At 38.9% G+C, this 21,664-nt stretch overlaps 1 protein-coding gene across 3 annotated transcripts in view; it reads right to left on the minus strand.

The window, feature by feature from the left end:
• Flt1 (fms-related tyrosine kinase 1) overlaps positions 1-21,664 on the minus strand; it is a 178,429-nt gene that overhangs the window by 143,316 nt on the left and 13,449 nt on the right. For all 3 annotated transcript variants that reach the window (XM_005406359.1, XM_005406358.1, XM_005406360.2), the window contains exons 2-3: positions 9,509-9,605; positions 8,274-8,500 (exon numbers count right to left, since the gene is read on the minus strand). In XM_005406359.1, the coding sequence (XP_005406416.1) occupies positions 8,274-8,500; positions 9,509-9,605 (324 nt within the window). The remainder of the gene's footprint in view (positions 1-8,273; positions 8,501-9,508; positions 9,606-21,664) is intronic.

Below are 21,664 nucleotides of genomic sequence, written 5' to 3' on the forward strand. Positions count from 1 at the left end.
CATAAAAGATTATTTGAAGGAGACTTTTTTTTAAAAAAATCTTTAAAACCATAAGTTTTTGACCCACTATTTTTCACACTTCTTGATCATAGGGGAAGAAGAGAATATGTGGTCAACTTTATTGCCTTTGGACTTCACCGTCACCTTGAGATTTCATAACTCTACTCCAGCTCTCAGCTTTTCAAAGTCTTAAATTGTGTCCAAGAGGCTCATTCAAGACTGTGTTTCTTCTGATTGTGTTTTAGGATTTATGTAGTTGTACTGATGGCTGGTGATGCACAAGTATGTTTTTGCTCAGCTGGCGTGCCAAAATTTTGTGGCATGGAGTCTGGGGTCACTAGTCATTGTTCCCTTTCTGAGGGAAGGGCCTAATCATTGAACAGGTACTGTCAAGTGCTAAGATGACATTCCTGGGAGCATACTGGGTGAACAAAAAGACTGGGGTTAGGGTTGGGAGGTGCAAGGTGTCTGCCTGCCAATACTTCCACCAACGTGAGTGGCTTCTGACCCAATCACCTATGTTTCCGTACTATAGCCAATGTCCCTTAGTATTTAATAACAAAAAAAAAATGTTTCCAGAAAGGAAATGTGAAATCACAGGACTTAACAATATCAGGAATGTCTTCCATCAATTTTTTATGTAGCTGCAAAGGAAATTGTTAAGAATTAAGTTACTCTTTTCTAAACTCTCACCATGTGGTCCTAATCAGCTGTCCTCAGTGATGGATAGAATGATAATCTCTTTCATGCTTCAGCCCTAGCAGGGGCACACAGCCAGGATGTAGAGGGGTTTGTCTCCCAAGGAAAAATCAGTGATTTAAACCAACATCCATGTATATTTTACACCCTAGAAATAGTCATTTCTTTTCTCTCACAATTTTATTTAAAAAAAACAACCTGACCTTGTACCAGATTTTTGATGAATCTATATGCAGACAGGCCAGAAAATTCCTAGGAACTCTTTACAGAAGATTCTTTGAAGCAGAATTTTGTAAAGGCAAATCAGCCCAGCTGCTAACATTTTAGGAAACCCACCTGGGTTTCCAGATTCGAAGTCCTGAATCTGCTAGTCCAGACCTCGGTTGTCCTAATGTGTTTCGCTGTCTCCTGAGCAAATGTATCTGGTTAGAATGTAAGAAGAAAACCCAAGCTGTCACCCCGCCTGTCTGCATTTGCAGTGGCTCAAGTGACCAGTATGTTTGGAATTGCAATTTCTGGGACAAAACAAGGAAACCAATTCTGACCGGACAGTTTGTGCCACAAGAAACACCGGTATCAGAAAATAAGTAGGAGTCATGCGGTAGGGATAGAAGCAAAATAAGCAAGGGGAGGTGGGGAGAGGTTCTTTAGATGGACAGGGGAATGGGAGAATGAGAACATGTTGAAAACTAAAAATCTAAAACTCTACACATTAATCAAGCAAAGGTTAATGGCAGATTTCCTAAGAAAACTACTCCTGAGTATCCAGCGAGCTAATGTGGCTAAGTGTCCTTTTGCATTTGCTCATTTTAGTCAGTTTATATATTTATTGTTTCATCCCACAAAATGGAAACTGTTTTAGTCCATTTTCTGATGGAGGAGAATTCTGATGCATAGAACTACATTTTCTCTTTGAAGTTTCTCTGATAAAATTATGACCGTGATTCCTTAGAAATGCTCTAGAGGCTTTGATAGTCGTGCAACGCTCTCTGCTCGTCATGACTGCTGCTCTGCACACATCAGTACCTTCTTTTCAATCACAGCCTTCACACATCCCACCTCAGGAGTGTGGTTCTCCACAGCGCAGGGCAAAGTGGAAGCAGTGGGGCTCTACAATCAGTCTGCACATTGCTGCTCTCGCCATTCAAGTCCCTGCTTATTCTATTGGCCACATCTGTTGAACTTGCTATACCTGCATGGACACCTGGGCATCCCTCTGCTGGGCAGTGTTGGTCAAGGAGCTTGTGTGCATCCCCAATTGTGAAAGATCTAGGGAAAAACCTAAAGGAAGGGGATGTTGGAAGAGCCTCCACATTCCATGCAATATTAGCGGGGTCCTCATTAAAGACAACTGCAGGAGCCTATTCCCCTAAGAGACCCACTTTTGAACAGTAGCTATTCTTTCAAAAAATAAAACTTTTGCCTTTGAATACAAATTGGGGAGCTGTGATCCTAGAAAGTAACTGGAGAATACCAAAATTATAGGATTCTATCACTTAGATTTTTATGACCCCCCACAGAAAAATGCCGCAGGGACTTGCATGTAGCAGCTTTGCTTCATATATCTATAGACAGAGTCCTTCTGTTAATAGAAACTGTGGCTCAAACATACTTATGGGAAAACTCAGATCAGCAATGAGATGAATACACTCTACAGTAGCAGTTGGCAACAGTGTACCCGTATTGACTGATTGGTGAATTGAGATCATTAACAGTGATGGCTGTAACTGATATGTACTGACTTATTCTTGTCATGTTATTTTCCTGTTGTTCACTCCCTCTTGCTTCCCTCTGTGTGATTGCTTGCCTTTGTGGTAGATTAATTCTTTGGGGGTTCATGGAGTTGTAATCCTTGTTATCTCCTTCCAGAATATCCTTCAGAACATTTTGGAGCATGATTTGGTGGTCATGAATTTCTTCAGGTGTTCTCTGTCATGGAAGTATCTTATTTCTCCATCAATTTTGAAAGATAGTTTTGCAGCGGTGTACCCAAACTGATTAAAGGACAGGGTGCTATCCACTACCAGCTTTTCTCCAGACCTGTTTCAGTAGTGGTGTGCAAAAAACATAGTACTTACAATTGGTACCACTTTCCTATATAAAAAAGGTAGGTGTAGCCTGCCCTGCTTACCTCTAAACTTACTGTACCAAGTTATACAATGAAAAGTATGTTTTACATCAGAGCCATTAAACAAACACACACACACCCATATAATGGAAACAATTGCTTTACCAAAGGGCATTTATCCTGGCTATTTGCAATGTATGTGGATATTTCCACATTATCCTATTGCTTTTTATTTTAAATGCTGGTTACAACCCACTAATTTGGTCCCACGGTCCATTAACGGGCTGGGATGTTTTAAAACAGTCATGCTCCACTTTGTAGAGTTGTGTCCCTTTCTCATGTTGTGTGACCTGGGATGTAGCAGTGACACAAGAATGCAGATAGAAGGTGCCGAACAAAGCTCTGTCCCCAGCAGATCACCACACAGAGCTCTTTGGGATCAGAATTTGCTTCTCTAAGGTCTATTACTTAGAAATCCACCTGAAACTAGCTTAACTTAATATTCTTTAAAAGAAAAAAATGAATTTGAGATTTTTAAAAATGTAACAATCTTATAATCTATGTTCTCAAAGAGTAAAATAACAAGGAAGGCATAGTCTGAGGCCAGCAGCTCAAACTGCAGTGTGGGAGAAATGGCCCTCACCTGGCTTCTGACCTGTACCTGATCTTGGCTTCTCATTTAATGAGCTGTCTCTCTTGTGTAAGTCCGTGAGGTTGTCTCTCATTTGTAAAATGGAGAAAATAGCAACTCAGTTTCACGCTGAGATAATGCTATAAATGCTTTTAAGAAAACCTCAAGTAAAGTATAAATGAGGACCAACATGTGTAATAGATATTGTGAAACAGGAAGAAAATGTTCAAATGGGGAGGGGAAGAAGGGAGGGGGAAGGGGAAAGGAAAGAAGGAAAAAGTAAAAGAAATGAGAAAAGAAGGAAAAAATGGAAACAAAGCTTTTGTAAATGTGGAGGGAAGGAGGGCTTGGAGGGAAGGTAGGAAAATGGGAAGAAAAAAAAACAAGTTATATCAGATACAGGTACAAATTCTCTATGAAGAATGTGGTCATTATGTATACCTAAAATGAACCAATAAAATATGATTGGAAAAGAAAAAAAACCCTCAAGTGCCGTACAATGAATACACACAACCCTCAAAACATCTACATTGCTAGGATTATTACTTGCTCAGGGTCCCATAGACTGTTAGAGCTTTTTCCTACTAAGTACATTTACATAAATGCATAATTATTATTCTTTTCCAGAATATGTGTGCTGTTAGGAGCCCTCCTACCTTTTGGTTATAGACCCAATGTGTCTGCTGATTTTTCTAGCTCAAATTAGGCTGTTAATGCAAACTCATTAGTTTTATGCATATAGAAAGCCAGTGGGAAAAATAGTATTTTTAAAACACTCCAACCTATTTACTTTAATAGACGCAGAAAGAAAATCAAGGAAAGAGAAGAATAAGAGATAAGTTTCTTTCACAGGGAAGAACCAGAGATACTCACCCAGGCATACCCCCAGCCCATTTTTACCCTTTCTAATTATAATTTGTCAAGAGAAGACATTCTATTTAGGTAGTTCCTAAAGGCTTAGGGTGGGAACAGCAAGCAATAGAAGCTAATTTTACAGTGTAGGAAAGTTAACATGCTAAGTTCAAAGTTTTGCTAATTAAATGGAAGACACTGACACAATATTAAATGAATTGGAGATGCCATGTACAAACCCTTCTAGTCACTTTTTTTACATTTCAGTCACAATTCATACATTATAATAATTTCAATGAAATCCCCTGGTTTTTAGAAAAGGCTGGCCCAAAGCCAATTTCTTGTGCATACCAGAGCATAAAAAAACAATTATGAAAGTGCTATTTTTTTTTCTCCAAAGGGGATCGCTAGAAAACCCTAACATTATCATTCCTCTAGAAATCTTTTAAAATTAGCAACAAATTAGGGGTTACATTGCAGTTTTTTTTTCTTTATGACCCCAAATTTTAAAGCTTTACTAACAAGGACATTCAACTTTTCAGCTATTCTAATTCAGAAGCTCTGCGCCCAGGCTACACAAAAGGTGTATCTGGGAACGTGATGATGATGATAATGATGATGATGATGACAATATCCTCACACCAATGCAGTTGAGTGGAACAAAGCTCCACCTGGCTAGAGGACCAGGAATGAGTTATCTAATTGTTCTTTGCCATATCTGAGTGTCACTCTGATTCTTTGCTTCCCCTCACGCACCAGACATCTAACCGTCGGGGCTGGTGGAATCCCTCAAGTCTGCCAACTGCTTCTGCACCACCATGGTGAACTGGGGCCACTCTCTCCCCTGCCTTGGCGCACGCAGCGGCCTTCTTATTGGCCTCCCTGTCTCTTCCCGTCTCCCACCTCTGAGACGCCTAAGGGAAAATCTGACCACCTGTGCTTTTTCCCACAACATACATTCACGTGTTTCCCAGGTCCTCCACGAGCCTTGCCAGAAAGTGGATTTTCAGACCTTCACTTGTAAAATGAGAAGAGTAACACTTCACTGGATTGTGGTAAGGATTAAATGTCATGATATAAAGAAAACTATTCGTTTAAGTAAAGAGAACTGTAACAAGTGTAAGAAGTTATGTTCATGGGAAATTTAATTTGCCAGACAATTGAGTAATCAACTAAAGGAGTTCAATATAATTACTTGAGTAATTAAAATGATTGAATGCATTATACTGGAGGTTTCGAAGATTTATACAAGTTGTGGTGATAAAGTGGCCACATTACTCTTTCTATATACTAGATAGCAGATGTTAATATCCAAATCAGGGCATACTTGGAATTGTGACTTATGCAGCAGCAACCAATAATGTCTAAATATTAGTTTATTCATAATCTGCATGGATTTGGTGATATATACACAAAGCAATAGACTAGAAATCTGCATTTTCAAAAGATATCTAAACAGAGCTTGTCATAGTTTCTTTACAGAAAACTAAAATGAAATGCCAACATATCTGATGTTTATCAAGAGTAGAAATCATCAAGGAGACCATCTCAAGTAAATAAATACTCAAGAGTAAATAAGTAATAGTTAATATCCAGTGAGTAATTATAGCCATGTAGTAGAAAATGTTTGGAGTTTTATTCACCCCATAGACAATTCTCTGAGTTATCAGAGACATGTACTGTGCCCCTGAACTAAAATAAGCCTGTAATGGAAGTGTTCAATAAAAATGGAAACAGAAGACCAGATTTTTTCAGAAAGAGAATAAAGTAATGAAAATGACAGCATATAACATGTTAACCTATTTGAAAAAGTTCTAATTGCTTAGTGGATCATGTCACAGGTATTCTGGACTTTAATGAGGTGAGATTCATAACACAGGAAGAAGATAACAGAATAGGCATTACTTTTCCTAGTAGGATAGTCATAGGCACACAGCAAGTGTTCCCTAAAATCAGATGGTTAAATTAATTAGCAAACAGGATTCAGGGTGCTTTCCTGTGACCATTACTATCATCTCAAATACCTTTCGCTGTACATGCTATTCAAAAATAATCAGTCCCAATATATATCTTAACCATCTTTCCAATGAACTCATATATTCATATTGGATATAAGTAAATATATGTGTGTCATAATAAAGTATGAATTACGAAGCATTTCACAATCCTTCCTTTTCCTAGAACAATCTTTGAAATATAGTTCCCTGGTGTTGAACAAACTATGCAGGAATTTTGAGATATTGGGACTTATAACTTTATGCTACTATAGGAGAGCAGACATGAATAATCGATCGTGGTTCTCTTTCCCACTAAACCTAGAGTTTATGCTAATATCAACTTAAACAAGGTATTCTACATATCACCTGTTACCCAATTCATTGATCCATTTAGCAACGAGTAAATTTTTGCTGTATGCCAGACTGCACTGGGGAGGCACATTGTAGACAGAAGTAATTAAGAGATACGGACCTTGCCCTCTGGAAATTAGATTAACAATGGATCTGACACCAAAAGTAATAGTTGTTTGCCAGATTTTCTCTGTGTAGGTGAAATGGAAATAATTCTAAATAGCTAAGTGAATTCTCTTCTTTGTAAAAGAGGATTGGTGTGAGCAGGCTCTGTAATCCCTACCTGCTGGGTGTATAATCCTGGGATATTTATCGACTATTGTACAAGTTAAATGGAAAAAGAAGTGAACGTTACATTTTAGGAACAAAAGAGATGGCTTCTCTTATTCATACACGCGTCTACTTGCAAGGTGGACTCTATCAATGACGGAGAAAGACTTACGTGAGTCCTAAGACTCATCATGAATCTGATTTAAAACACTGTCTAGTTGTCTTACTTCAAAAATTAAAAGAGAATTCCACCAAAATGTTAAATGTATGGTACTACCTCCATGCAAAGACCTTGTTCTTTAACTCAGCAGAAGCTGGACACAGGGTGGATATTTTTATTCATGCTGATAGCTGGTTGTCTTGTTTTTAATCCCTACTAATTTTGCTTTTATATTCTCTAGATCCCCCTCAACCAGTTTTGGAAACTAGAACTAAATCAGAAAGAACACGACAAGCCACTTTTCTCATTCTTTCTCAGGGGTCCATTTCTAGCATCAGCTTATATTCTTTTAAGGACTTTGCATTTATTCTCTTTGAGTATTACTTCATATATTCATTCTCTAAGAATAAAATTAGAATGAAAATGATTAATTTTTCCCTTTTGTCTTTTCCACTATACACTAGTATGTGCCAAGTCTTATAGCATTATAACACATGCTTAATGAATATGAAATAATACACTATTATCAGTGGGAATCGGGCTGGGGATTTAGCTCAGCGGCAAAAGCGCCTGCCTGGCAAGCGCAAGGTCGTGAGTTCGGTTCCTGGTACCGGAGAAAAAAACCAAAATAAATAAATAAATAAATAAATAAATCAGTGGGAACCAATTTTGCAATTGCTAGGGATAAGAGCAATGTTGCATATTAATTTAGTACAAAAATTGTGCTGCATGTGTGTGTAGTGATGAGGATTAAAGCCACAGCCTCAAACATGCTAAGCACTCTTGCACATGTAAGTGTTCTACTACTGAGCTATATCCCTAGTCCAGAAAAAAAACCAATATTTTATGATCTAACACCTGAGAATGCAGTTGTGTTAAAGGACCAAAATCTCATATCCTATTTTGGGCTTTCTAATGATTAAGAATTAGAACTAAGATCCTGTCATTCATTATCTATCCCAGTGTGTACCAGATACTGCTCTAGATGTTGTGGGTACACTGTGAAATACACAGACACACATCTGTCCCCTAGCATACGATTTACTGACTGGGACTTTAAAAAATTCTAGTTGAAAGTGACACCCAAGAAACGTAGTAAAAATGCATTCTGTAAATTTCTACATCTGCGGTGCAATCTCTTTCCTGGGCTTTCCTCAGGAAAGCCACTGTACCAAAAGATCAGGGTTGATGTATGATCCCACTACCAGGGAATAGCAATCAGAATATAGAAAACAGAAATCTTACCACTAATAAATATATAGATCGTAGTTTCTCTTTCCTTCTCGTCTGAAGTAGAGTTAGGCACATATTTGCAGCCGTAGAAGCCGCTCTGGCTTGCCTGAGCTGAAGTCAAGGTCAAAGTACTGCAGAATTGTTCGCCGGCCGTTCCACAGGTAGAATTAGTTATGCTCAGCTGTGTGTGTTTCTCACTCACAGTTTTCGGAAAAGACCACGAATGGGGCACTTCACCCCTGCGGTTGCAGATAAGAAAACAAAGCACAATCAAGGCTGGGACCAGGACTTAGCACCAGTTCCTAAGCATCCATTTTGCCAATAGCAAACGCTACTCTGAGGTTCTCTCTTAAATTTAGCCATCATCCTCTTTCCAGGAAAAAAAATATGCTTTTGTTTTTTTCCAATTTTTATTTTTTATTAGCACATGTTCACATTATTAACGATTACCTTCCTTGTAGGGAGCTGGTACATGTGCATGACACATCTTCATTCTTTTTTGCCTCTATATATGTTGGTACCAGGAATTGAACTCACGACCTCACGCTTGCTAGGCAAGCACTGTGCCACTGAGCTACCTCCCTGGCTATCTTTGTTCCTTTTTCATTCCCTTTCCCCTCCCTTCCCTTTCGTCTCCTTCCATCTCTTAATCCACTTTCCTTTTGAATACAATTTATCTCACTACTTCTTACTACCTGTCTTTTATTTTGCTCTTAAATTACATGTTGGATTTCTCATATAAGATATATCATGTGGTATTTAAACCTGCGAGTCTGATTTCTTTCACTTAACATCATGGTCTCAAGGTGCATGCATTTTACGGCAAATGACTCAAACGCATACTTCTTTATGGCAGAGTAGTACTCCACTGTGTATAAATACCACATTCTTTTTTTCTATTCATCTGTTGATAGACAAATTGGCTGCTTCCTAGATTTAGCTTTATGAACTGTGTTGCTATAAACACGGGTGTGCCGGTATCAGTAATACTCAGATTAAAGATACAGAAAGCTTTGGGCATTATCATTCCCTAACTGCCTCCTAGGTGAGTAATGCTGTCTCCCACTCCCTGGGAACCACCTTTCATGCGAAGCTGGCTGCTGGCAGCTGCAGACTGCAGATCCCAGGAGACTCTCAGGTCTCTAGCTCTCTACTTGGAAGGCATCCTTTCTCCTCTGCCAGTGGATGAACGATTTTTGCCTTGGGAAAGGCAACTAGATTGTTCCAAAACCAACACAGCCTCTTACCTGCATGTGAGATGTAGTGTCTGGCCTGCTTGCAAGACGTACTGGGTGCCTTTTAAATTCAGTTCAGGAGCTTCTAATTTAGAACCTGAACTAGGTCCTGGAAAACAAAGTATTATAATGTATTATTTGCAAATTGCCTTCGCAACTTTTTTAATGCAGCACAGACATTGAATACAAGTTTCCCTTAATTCACAAAGTTTTCTAGTTCAACTCCCATTCACAAATATTATAGTTGCTTTATATCACATAACCTAATATGATACTGTCCAAAAGCACGTCGATTTAGAACAGTAAAATGCCACCATCTTAATACAAAATAACTTATTCAAAACTTTTGAGATTAAATGTCATCTCAAGTATATTTCTAACATTGGATTTCTTTATATCAGTGTGCATTATCTGGTGACACACGCCTGTGTAATCTTTTTTTTTATAAAAAGGAAATTTTATACTGTACCTCATAAATAGAATTATTATATATAAATGTAACTCTTTAGTTGTTTAAAATGGAAATGCTAACCATCCTGATTAGATCATTATATATCATACACATGTGTCAGATTATCACACTCTGCCCCATAAACATGTACAATTAATAATTTTCTGTAACTCAGTCATTAGTTAAACAATGATATTTTTTAGATCAGTCATTTTTCTTTCAAGCTAATTTCCTCATTTGGAAAATTAGTTTTAGAATCAAAGTCAGCTTTAGAAGCCATTGGTTTGTCTTACATAATCTACAGATTCTTTCTAAAGAGGTAGTAAGGAGGGAATTGGTCACTCTTATGTGACATTTGACAAGCCTATCTCACAGGGGCTTGCTGTGAAGCAGTGAAATAGGTCTGCAAAAGTGCTTTAAAATCTGCACGCGTCTTTATACAGCACAGTAGTGGTACCATCCTAATGAGAAGCTGTGTGACCCTGGACAAGTCACCCCACTCTCTACTCCTCAGTTCTCTTATCTGTAAAACAAGAGACTGGACTAATGCTCTTGGGTCTCTGGCCATCCAGTGTGACCGTCTCAATCCCATGATCCTTTGAGATAAAGGCCCTACAGGGGTTGAATCTCCCTTGAAGCTCTCACCGACCACTCAGAAGACTACTAGTAAGGATCCTCATGCCTTCTCCTCATCCTCACCCTCGTCCTCTTCCTCCCCTCTCATCCCTTTTCCACCTCCTCCTCATCCTACAGAGATGGCAGCAATATCTGCTGAAAGCAGGAGACGGGGCCCAGGATCAGTGATCCTTAGCAAGAGTACAGGTCAGGGGAGTGGATCACCTCCCCTTCTTCTATCAGAGAATATTTTGCTGCCTATGTAATTGTTAAGAAGAATGTGAAGTTAACATTATATACTCTTCCAATGTTGCAATGGTATAAATTAATATTTTAAGGTAACATATAGACAATAGGTCCTCAAATGAAAGCACTACTGAACTAGATAAAAATGGCTCAAAATTACTAATTTAAACTCAAGTCACCATTTCATATTGATCCAATTGGTCTGTCAAAAAACTCCAAGCAATCTGAGAGTGTCTAGTCCAATCACTTGTTTTACAGATGAGGAAACTGAGGTCTGGAGAGAGAGGTGACTTGTGCAGGGTCACAGAGCTACTCACTAGGATGACGCCACTACTGTATTATATAAAGACATATATAGATTTTAAAGCACTTTCCACTGTTTGCCACGGTAGCCTAAGAGACCTGATTTAAGAGAATGATTTTCTATACTAATGAACGATTTCATCACTTTTTAGAACAAGTCACCCCACTGAGGTATGCATTTCGTACTTTACTTATCTTTAGGAATTTTCTAAGGCATTATGTAGCTCAAAATCAGTAGGTTTTTCTAAAGCCACAGCCAGCAACTGATAATACCTATCATGAAAACTTTACAGGCCAGAAGAATTTCTACTCTTCTTTATGGTATGGAACTCTGCAGACTTAATTGAGCAATTGTTTCTATGCTAGGCAAGACCGACAAAGCTTCCTGCAGAAAATTCTGGCACTGTTGGTAGTTAGCTCTGTGGTCTGGGTGGAGACGATCAGTCCTCCAACCAGGACAACCTTGGGGAAGAATCTTGCATTTTCATAGCTTAGATACCTGATGCTTTCCTTTCCAAATCATGTGACTGTTTATCAGCAATTTAGAACACCGTACTCCTAGCTCAGAGAATCTGTAACCTCAAAGAACTAAGCCATGTCCAGATAAGAAAAGTAGTATAATTCCTTAAACAGAAGGTAAGCCCTCCTAAAATTTTTTTCTGCACCCTCATACTGGCCTCCAGTGCAAAGACAACCTGAGTGGTGAGAAGACATTAGTGTGGACTAATTGTCTTTAAAAACCAACATGTGTGTTATTTCAACATTGAGGCTTTCTACTGATCCTATGTGAATATTCATTGTTTTTCTGTTGTGTGTTGTCCAGTACGTACAATAGAACTTTATAACCAACAAAAATCCCATCTTTGCTTCTTCACACGCCACATGGCAGGTAGAAAGCCACCTTTGATTTCCCACCTTCAGTCTTTAGGCAACATGGAAAGCTATTGTTTCTTCAATAGGAAGAGTAAATTTCCAATCAAAGAAGGCTTTGTTTCACAACCAGAATGAAAGCCCAGTGATTAAATCTCTTTCTTCAAAAGCTCTTCAAAGCCACTGTGATGGATACTAAAAGAATGAATTCCAGCAGAAGTCATTAAGAACCAGACAAACTTGGTGTCACTTTGAGGGCTCAAAGATAACTCATGAAAAGACTAGAAGTATCTTTAGGGAACTATGTTTATCAATCTAAATTGGTTTTTGCTGGCTGAATGCAACTTCAGGACAAGTCCCCTACCTCCTTTATCTACTAGCTGTCACTCCTGTGCCCCTACTATATCAAAACCAAAAGGTTATTTTCAAAGGAGCTTTAACTGAGCATGAAAAACCAGTCTGGTCAACAATGGACCATATAAATGATGGTGGTCACACAAGCCTAGTGACGTCACAGCCATTCTCTGTTTATGAAAGTATTCTCTACGATGTTCACATAATAAGGAACCTGCCTAAGATGAATTTCTCAGAACATTTTCCTGCTGTTAAGCAACCCATTGCTGTGTAAATCATGAAAAATCTGTTTTCCAGTTTTTGATTTAAGAGTCATTTCTCTCTGTAGCTCTGCTACTAACTAGTTCTCTTGTGGCCATGGGAAAGCCATTCTAAACCTCAGCTTTCTTATCTCAGTGGAGGAGGTAGACATACATTTTCATAATCCCTTCCTGCCTAGGTATTGTCTGAAATCACAGCCATTGACAACAATATACAAGATAGAAATAACATTTCAAAAATATAGCTAATGAGAAGACAGCCCAATTTTAAAAATTGAGTAAGGACCTAAATAGACAGTTTTCCAAAGATGTACAAATGACCAATGAGCACAGGAAAAGATGAAGGACATCCTTAGTCATCAAAAAAAATGAATATTAAAAACAAAATAATGTACTACTTCATGTCCACTAGAATAGCTTAAATAAAAAGGACAATAATAAGTCTAGTGAAGGATGTAGAAAAATTAGAACCCTCATATACTGCTGGTAGGATTAAAGAGTAGTACAGCCACTTAGGAAAACAGCATGGCGGTTCCTCAGATGGTTAAACAGAGTTAATCATAGGTTAAACTTATGACCCAACATTTGTACTCCTAGGTACCTCCCTGAGAGAACCGAAAACATACACCCACTTAACAACCTGTACACAAATATACACAGCAACATTACACATAATAGCCAAAAAGTAGAAACAACCCAAATGTCTATCCACTGGTAAATGAATAAACAAAATTGCTGTATCCAGATACCTGAATATTGTTTGATAATAAAGAGGAATGAAGTACCAACACATGCTGCAATGTGGACGAATCTTGGAAACAGAGGAACAGCCATGTGAGGTCACAAACCTGCTGGCACTTTGATCTCAAACTTCCCACTTCCAGAAACAAAGAACAGCCACGAATTAATGCTAAGTGAAATCAATCAGTCATGAAGAGCTATATATTGTACAACTCCATTATATAAAGTATCTGGAACAAGCAAACCCACAGAGGGAGAAAGTAGACTAGGGGTTGGTAGGAGCTTGGAGAGGAGAAGGGAGAATGACTTATAACGGGTTACTTTGGGGTGAAGAAGTGGTTTTAAAATTGGATAGTGGTAATAGCTGCATAATTTTGAACATGCCAGAATTCACTGTTTAATTCAATATTCTGATCTCCTCCACTCGTACGTGGGGGATCATATTCTGGTTTCCCAGAGACTAGCATTACATTTCATCTCAATAGAAGCTTTTATCTAAAAAACTTATGACTAAAGTGATCACAGACTTACACCGAAGCCCTGAAAACCTGAGCTATCTTAAAATCCATTGACACATAGGACTCCATCAGTATTAGGTTCCACCCTAATTATTTTTCTGTCTTCTTGAAGTTTTAGAAGACGGACTTGAGAAAAAGTTTTCCTTCACATTTAGTAACATTATTTATGTAGCAGTTTTACATATATTCAAAAAATTCACTATCTTCATTACAACCTTTTAAATTTAACTTTGAAGTTGAACTATTCAAATGAGAGTTCTTTAGTACACGTTTGTGGTACACAGTGAATATACTCATTGTGGGTGCACGTACACGACACACCTTTATTCTTTTTACACCTCCTTTTCCTCACCCCTCCCCCTCCCAATATTTCTCAGTGCTCTTCCCAAAATTGAGTCACTTTGTCAATTATGTTGCTAGAGCTCTCCGAAGAAATCTACTGACGCTTCCTTTTATAATAAAATTACTGCGGTCTAATTTATTAGTTTTTAACCCAAAGCTTTGTATATTAGATTTATTTTACACGAGAAGCATCTGTCTTTGATTTTGCATACTGTGTTCTCAATAGCACATAATCCTATATGATAAATAACCTCTTTATCCAAATATTCTTCCCCCAAGGATCATGTTTCTAAAATTTGAATTGAAGACTGTGAGCCACTTACCAAGGTTGTTTGAGGTCGAACATAATTCATGATGAAAGATTCCTGCCTCAAGATGTAGCTTCTTAAAAGCTTAAATCTCATACACTGATTCTCAGAGAACCTTTTCCTTTGGTGGTGGGGGTGGAAAAGGAGTGGAGAATGCAATTGCAAATTCCAAGACGACCAAAATTTGTGTTTGGGATGCTAATTCCCATAGGGCTCTGGTATTTAACGAAAAGTTCACTCAAGACCTTACCCTCTGTTATGCTTCCTTTCGGGTATGTATTTATCAGATAGCATGAAGTGGACATGAACGCTGAAGACACTGAGTAGTTACTGCATCAAATGAATTCGTGGTAGTTGCTAAACTGATAGGGACATGGTGTGACGAAGGGCCTTGCCATGTTTACTTTTCTTTAATTTCTAGGACAATGGACAAAGCCAAGAGGCTTTGCATTCCACCTGCCAACAGACTTCACAGAAGATGTGAAAATCATGGGGATCTGTATGGCATCAGGATAAACCATGACCCACAACTAGCCACGATATTCATTTTTAAAAATCTAGGGTTTCCTTTTTTCCTCCAAAACAATTGGCCCTATTTATTTTTAGTGCTGGGCCTCAAACTCAGGGTCTCACCTGTGTTAAGCACACACACCTATTACAGACCCACACCCCCATCTCCTGTTTTGATTCTAAACCATTGGCCTTACCTTAAATAAAGGAAAACGCTAATGGAAGGATGTGCACATGAATCCAGACACACGTATACGCCAATCAATATGCATGTGCGCACTCCTCTCCTTCTGCAAATTTTAGGTTTGCCTTGGCGGTGGTCAGGCGGTGGGCCGGAACATGGGAGAAGTTTGGTATGTGTGCACGTTGTTCTCCTCAGTCTAGATTGGGGAAGGCTGGACACTGCAGCAACAGCATGAAGCTCTGACTCACTGCTGACTAATCCCTGAGGTAGATAAGATTATTTGGCACTTTTAGATGGGCGGCTTCACAATAGCGACTATTTTAGATTAGGATAATGGTGTTATCCATCTTCAGGATCCAAAAAGGGACTGAGTGTTTAGTTAGCTACTGTGTGTAAAAAGTTCTTCCATCTCAGGGAAACTTTAAATCTTCACAGTAAATTAAGCTCTCTATTTTACTACACCAAACCCACAAAAAGATTTCACTGGTTTCTGGTTTTAGAGTTTTTGCTATTCTAGCTAATTCCCAAATCGGTAGATTCAAAAGATAAAATCTCTGGCATCAGTGCCTGAACAGAAAATGCAAACTAGTCATTTATATATATTTATATAATGTCTTGACTTCAGGTGTCAAAAACCGGTCAAGAAATTATTTAAATGTACAATGCCTGTGGTCAGCCTCGGCACCTCTCTCCCCTGTATGTTTGTGCCAATTTCCTCCCACAATTAGCTATGATATTAATTTTTTAACGCTTTTTCTTCTGCTCTGGTTTGTATTAAAGCTGTCTCACCATTTACATATTTATATATGTGGATAGCTTTGCAGATGGAACCTACAGCCTCAGGCACGCTAGGGAAGCTACACTCCTGAGCTACAACCCATCCCAACAATTCATATTTTAATTGCCAGCCAATAAAACCCATAATGAGGTTTTGTAGCTCCTGGCACAGGATACCACATAGTCAGCCACTGAAGTGGCAATGTCTACAGTGGCTGGAGTTGGGGCAATCTCCATTCCAATCTGGAATATTCCATCCGATGCTTCCAGATTGGAGCAAAAGATGGTACGTACATGACCCACAGTTCAAATCAGAAGTTTTCTCCATTCCATATAGCATTGGGGTTCTGGTTTTTAAGCACAGATTTCTTTACTGTTCAATGGCAACATTCCATGACATGAGTCACTGACTTTACTCATTTATTTCCTTCAACCTTGTAAAAGTGATTAAAAAGGAAAAAAGAAAACCTATGTGGTTTAAAATGTATGCCAGGATAGTTCTCAAATAACATCAGCATTCCCATTGTCAGTTTTGTAAGGAGAGCGTGTCTTCAGCCTCACTATTGGAGACTTTTACTTGACGCTGGCTTCTCGAAGGGTCACAGTTTAACAGGGCACATTCATTGATCACTGGGCCTGTCACCATCTACCATCAAGGAGCCTACCCTTCCAGTGACCTGGAGCCGTGCACTGCTCCTTTTCATGTGACATCAGAGTTAAGGCTGGACAGGGAAAAATTTCTAGCTGACCACAGGTTACCTTTTCCCCACACCGCTGTGCTTTATTGAATGAGGTCAGAACCCACCTTCGCAGAGCTAACTATGTGTCATTTCAGTCGTGGAAGTCATCTGAGCTGCCCGGAGCAAAGGTCAAGATCTGGCTGACAGGATACAAGACATAGCTCATAAAATATTAAGAGGAGAAGTCTGGGAGTTGCTCCGCTGGCTGTGCTGAGGACCACGTACAGAACAAATGCTCTTTACAATGTAAGAGCAAATAAAAGTTTTGTTTTGGAGGCCTCTCCATTTTCTCTGTCAATAGCAGGAAGCTCGTTTCAAAGGCTTATGCTTTTGTGGGGAAAACGGACCCTGATGTCATGTCCTATAGAATGGTTCCTAATCACTAGTAGTGCTATGCTGTTGTTCAAATTTAAAATCGTGAGTTATTTCAGGCCTGAATACATGTATTTTCATACAATAAACACCTGAAAAAGGCCCAGTCGCTGAGTGCTGAGTAAAGGTACCCTTGCAGTATGCACTCACTCAGCATATGTAAGATTAAGTATACAATTTGGAATATACCATCCTATGCTACCAGATTGGATCATTCAGATGGTATGTACATGACCCACGTTAAAATCAGAAGTTTTCTCCATTCTGTATACCATTAGGATTACAGTCTAGCTTTTGAGCAATGATTCATTTATGGTTCAATGCCAACATTCCACGCATCCACAAAGATGATGTCAGCAGGTCTCTGAATTTCATGGACATGTTATTTATATTTACATGGATCTCTGTGGGGTTCCTTATGAGGAATGCATCACAGGGATGATTTGAGAAATAGTCTGTCAGTTGAATGTAGGAGCTTGCTGGGTAATGGTTAAAGCACATGCACAAGAATTGGAACCTTTGAGGGCTGGGTATTTAGCTCAGCGGCACAGCGCCTGCCTGGCAAGTGCGAGGTCATGAGTTCTATTCCTGGTACCGGAAAAAAAACAAAAAAGAAAAAAAAGAGAGAGAATTGGAACCTTTTTAATTAATTCAGCTCCTACTTATAAGCTGTCAGGTGGCACAGATAATCTTCAGATTCACACATAGTTCTTTCAGGAAAGGAAAATATATTTTCAAGGTATAATATCACAGTACTATTAAGTGCCCATAAATGCATCGTGTTCAAGTTTTAATTCTGAATCTAGAAGTAGCCCTTTTGATGTAGTAACAGGCCCGCAGGCAGGCTGGCAGGGGTCACCTGAACACTATAGCAACCATGTGAGAAACAGCAGAAAACATGACTACGGTCACCACAAGCCTCATCCGTGCTCTTCATATACTCAACATTTTCAACTGTGTCGTCTTGTAGACCGAAAACAGCCTGGCTTGCACAGAAAGATTGGGCAGGAAGAAAATGTGATTGGAAGGTTGAATGTGGTACCGTCCTTTGTTAATTTCAGCTGTCTTTGGGATGAAGTCCAAAGGCACAGGAAACGTTCTTCTTCGCTATGTAGTCCAGGCTGGCCTTAAACTTACTATGTAGCAGAGGATGGCCTCCAACTGGCCAAAATCTTCCTGCCTCAGCCTAACCCTCAGTGTTGGGATTACAGCTGTGTGCTCAGCTAGAAGGTTCTCAATTTTTCAAAGGGCCAGTTTACTGCATGTTTGCCATTCACTTCAGTCTGTGATATTATGGTTTTCATCATAAGACTTCAGAGTCATACATACCCCACACTTGGGGAAAATTATTTTAATTCTCAGAATGCTTTTACCCATACATCTTCATTATTCGATGTAGAATTTCATTTTTAGAAACTAATATTTTGGTATCATCAAGATATTGTGTCTCTTGGAGAAGAAAAATAATTTCTACTATCATTTGGCCACCAACCAACAACTTCTGGATCAGCTCCTATTCTGGAGCTTAAGATGGAAACTAGACGTCTACATAAGGTAAGGAGAAGAGTCATAGAGCCAGAGGAAGAGCCCTGCAAGAGGAGCAAGGCCCCTCACTCTGGAGCAGCTACATCCCAAGGGGGAGACTGTCGAACTGGGTTAAAGGTTGGACGCCCATGCCTGGTTCTAGGAATCTAGCAACTCCTATCCCTTGCTTATTTCCTTTATCTCTCCTTTACTGTCAGCCAACCCTGTTTTCATCCTACTACATTCTATATATGACCCCTTTCTCTTACCCTCTCACTTTATTGACTTCTCCAATATTTAACCTCAGCCTTAATGCTTCCATTCAGTATTTTGGAATAGATAGTGAGAGGGATACGATAAAAGATAAGACTAGAATGCTTTCTAGAGTGTTTATAACTTATAACTTTCTAGAGGGTTTATAACTTAGCAGGGACAAAGGATACATAAACTATTTCACGCACATGCATATTACACATACATATTTTCTATAAATATAAATTTGCATTTATTTATAGGTTAGCATCAGGAAGAACAAGGTGTGGGCTGCCTCACCAGCCCAAAGAGGAAGAGATGTTCTCTCAGAAGAATGAAGCTGAGGGTAAGAACTGAAGAATGAGTGGGTGATTTGGGGAAGGAAACACCAGGGTCTGTTTCTCCTTCAATGACTTTTGAATCTTCAAGCCCACTAAAGCTTCATCCTTACTTTGAAACAATTTGTTTTTTCAGTGCTTGGAGTTAAACCCAAGGCCCCATGCATGCTAGGAAGCTTCTACCACTTAGGCACACCCCCATCCAACCATTCTGTTTGTTGAAAGGAACAGAAATGCTTAAATTTTTTTGACCAATTCTGCATGCATATCTGGTAATCTGAATAACTAATTTGAAGACAACACTATGAAATATAACAGCCATTGTTGAATTCCTACCATCTTGTTTAGTGAGGCTCTGTATCATTTCTAATTCTTTAAAAATTATTTTTATTCTTCATTGTTTGATCAACTTTTTTGTGCTCTGTATCATTTCTAATTTTTAAAAAATTATTTTTATTCTCCTTCATTGTTTGATCAACTTTTTTGTTTGTTTGTTTGTTTTTTCCAGTACCGGGAATTGAACTCATGACCTTGCACTTGCCAGGCAGGTGCTGTGCCACTGAGATAAATCCCCAATCCCTGTTTGATCAGTCTTGTACTCTTACATCTGGTAATCTGAACAACTAATTTGAAGATAACAATATGCAATATAACAACCATTGTTAATTTCCTACCATCTTGTTTTGAAATTCTGGATCATTTTCATTGTTTTTGTGTTGTTTTGTTTTTGTCTCTGTTGTTATTTTGTTATTGGTTTTTTCTCTTTAAAATAAAAAAATTATTAATAAAAAAACAACGTCCTTTAAATTATCTTGCTTCTTCTGACTGCTTTCCTTGATCCCTTTGCAGAGAGGAGAAAGTTCTATTGTCTCCCAGTGTCCTGCTTTAATTCTTTTTTCAGTCTGGAATCTACCTGACTAGACACGCCACTAGGAAAAACACCACAAATAAACATTCTTTAGATAATGTACACATGTCACTTTCGGCTTTTGAAATATAGCATCAGGGCAGAGGGCTCGGGTAGAGATTCAACTACAGTGGGAATAAAAGAGTCTAACTTGTCTTTCCTTCTTCTACACCATGGATGGTCCAGAGCCAAGAGGAAATGGTTTTTCAACTACAATCTTCTTACCCAACGTAGCAAAACACTAGCAGCAACAGTAGCATTATCTAGTATCTAAGGCAGTGTCAGTTATCTGAAAAAGAAAGGTTCCCCATCAACCACCCCTATTCTGTGCTATTTGGGAACACAGACCAAATGGGAGGATCTTAGTGGAGAGCAGAGGTCATCTCAAGCTCACTTGGAAAACAATTTCCTAGTGTCTGGGTAGAGTCTATCCTCGTTCTCAGTCCTGAGTCTAAAGACATTCAGAGGGTGAAGTCAGCTTAGCAAACACCAAGAAAATGGGCTGGATCCAGAGAATGACCCATGTGGAAAGAATAGAACAACACATATGCACTGGGAGAGTTCTTACCAGCTCTGAGGCATATTCTACCACCTTCCTCCACATACACATTCATATACACACAAGTTCTGCGGAGGCAAGGGTGGAACTATTATAGATAACTAAATTAGGTAAAAATATTATAGGCGGTCAAACAGGGCTAGGCCCTCAAGTCAACACAAAAGATAAAAACATATTACAGCTGTGGCTGGAGGCACATCTGTTAGAGGGCAGGCCTCAAGATAAAGATAAAATGACCTGGCCTACATACTTCCCCAAGGGATAAAATAAGTAATAACACCTAGTCCAATAAAGTCTAGATAGACATCAGTCACTTGATAGGTGATCAAGACCCCCAGACCTATCCCTTCCTAAAAAGTTCTTTGTTCTTTCCATATACACTTGCTACATGACCTACTTCCCCATTAGATCAATATTACCTAAGTGCTATGCTTATAATCTTATTAGTTGATCATAGCTTTAGCCCATGTTATACCCACCTAGTGATTTTGCTCTATAAAACTTGCTCTATAAAACAGAGTCCAACAACCTGCTTGGTCTCCTCATATCTCTCTCAAGAGCTGTTGCTCTCTCTCTCTCTCTCTCTCTCTCTCTCTCTCTCTCTCTCTCTCTCTCTCTTTCTCTCTCTCTCAATAAAATTTCCTACTCTTAACCCCGTTGTTCCTTAAAATTCATTCTTCAATTTTAAGAAACACAAACTCAACATATCAAACATCTAATAGATTAAGAGTTACATTTATTTCCCCTATGTACTCTAGAGGTCCTATGTCAGAACCACAGCTCCTCTAAGGGCCTCTGCGACTCAGAGGAATGGCTTGAAATGAACATCAGTTCAAGCCATGTTTACTAGTGACTACTATATGCCAGGGGTTGTGCTTGATTCACAACTGCAAAGATGGATCAGAAACAGGGTTTCTTCTTAAAGGCTTTTGGCCAACATTACTGTCTTAGGAGATGTCATTTCAAAGTAGGTGAATATCAAGATATCTAGAAAATA

This window comes from Chinchilla lanigera, unplaced genomic scaffold, assembly GCF_000276665.1.
Source record: "Chinchilla lanigera isolate Chin_1 unplaced genomic scaffold, ChiLan1.0 scaffold00096, whole genome shotgun sequence".
NCBI classification, from domain to species: domain Eukaryota; kingdom Metazoa; phylum Chordata; class Mammalia; order Rodentia; family Chinchillidae; genus Chinchilla; species Chinchilla lanigera.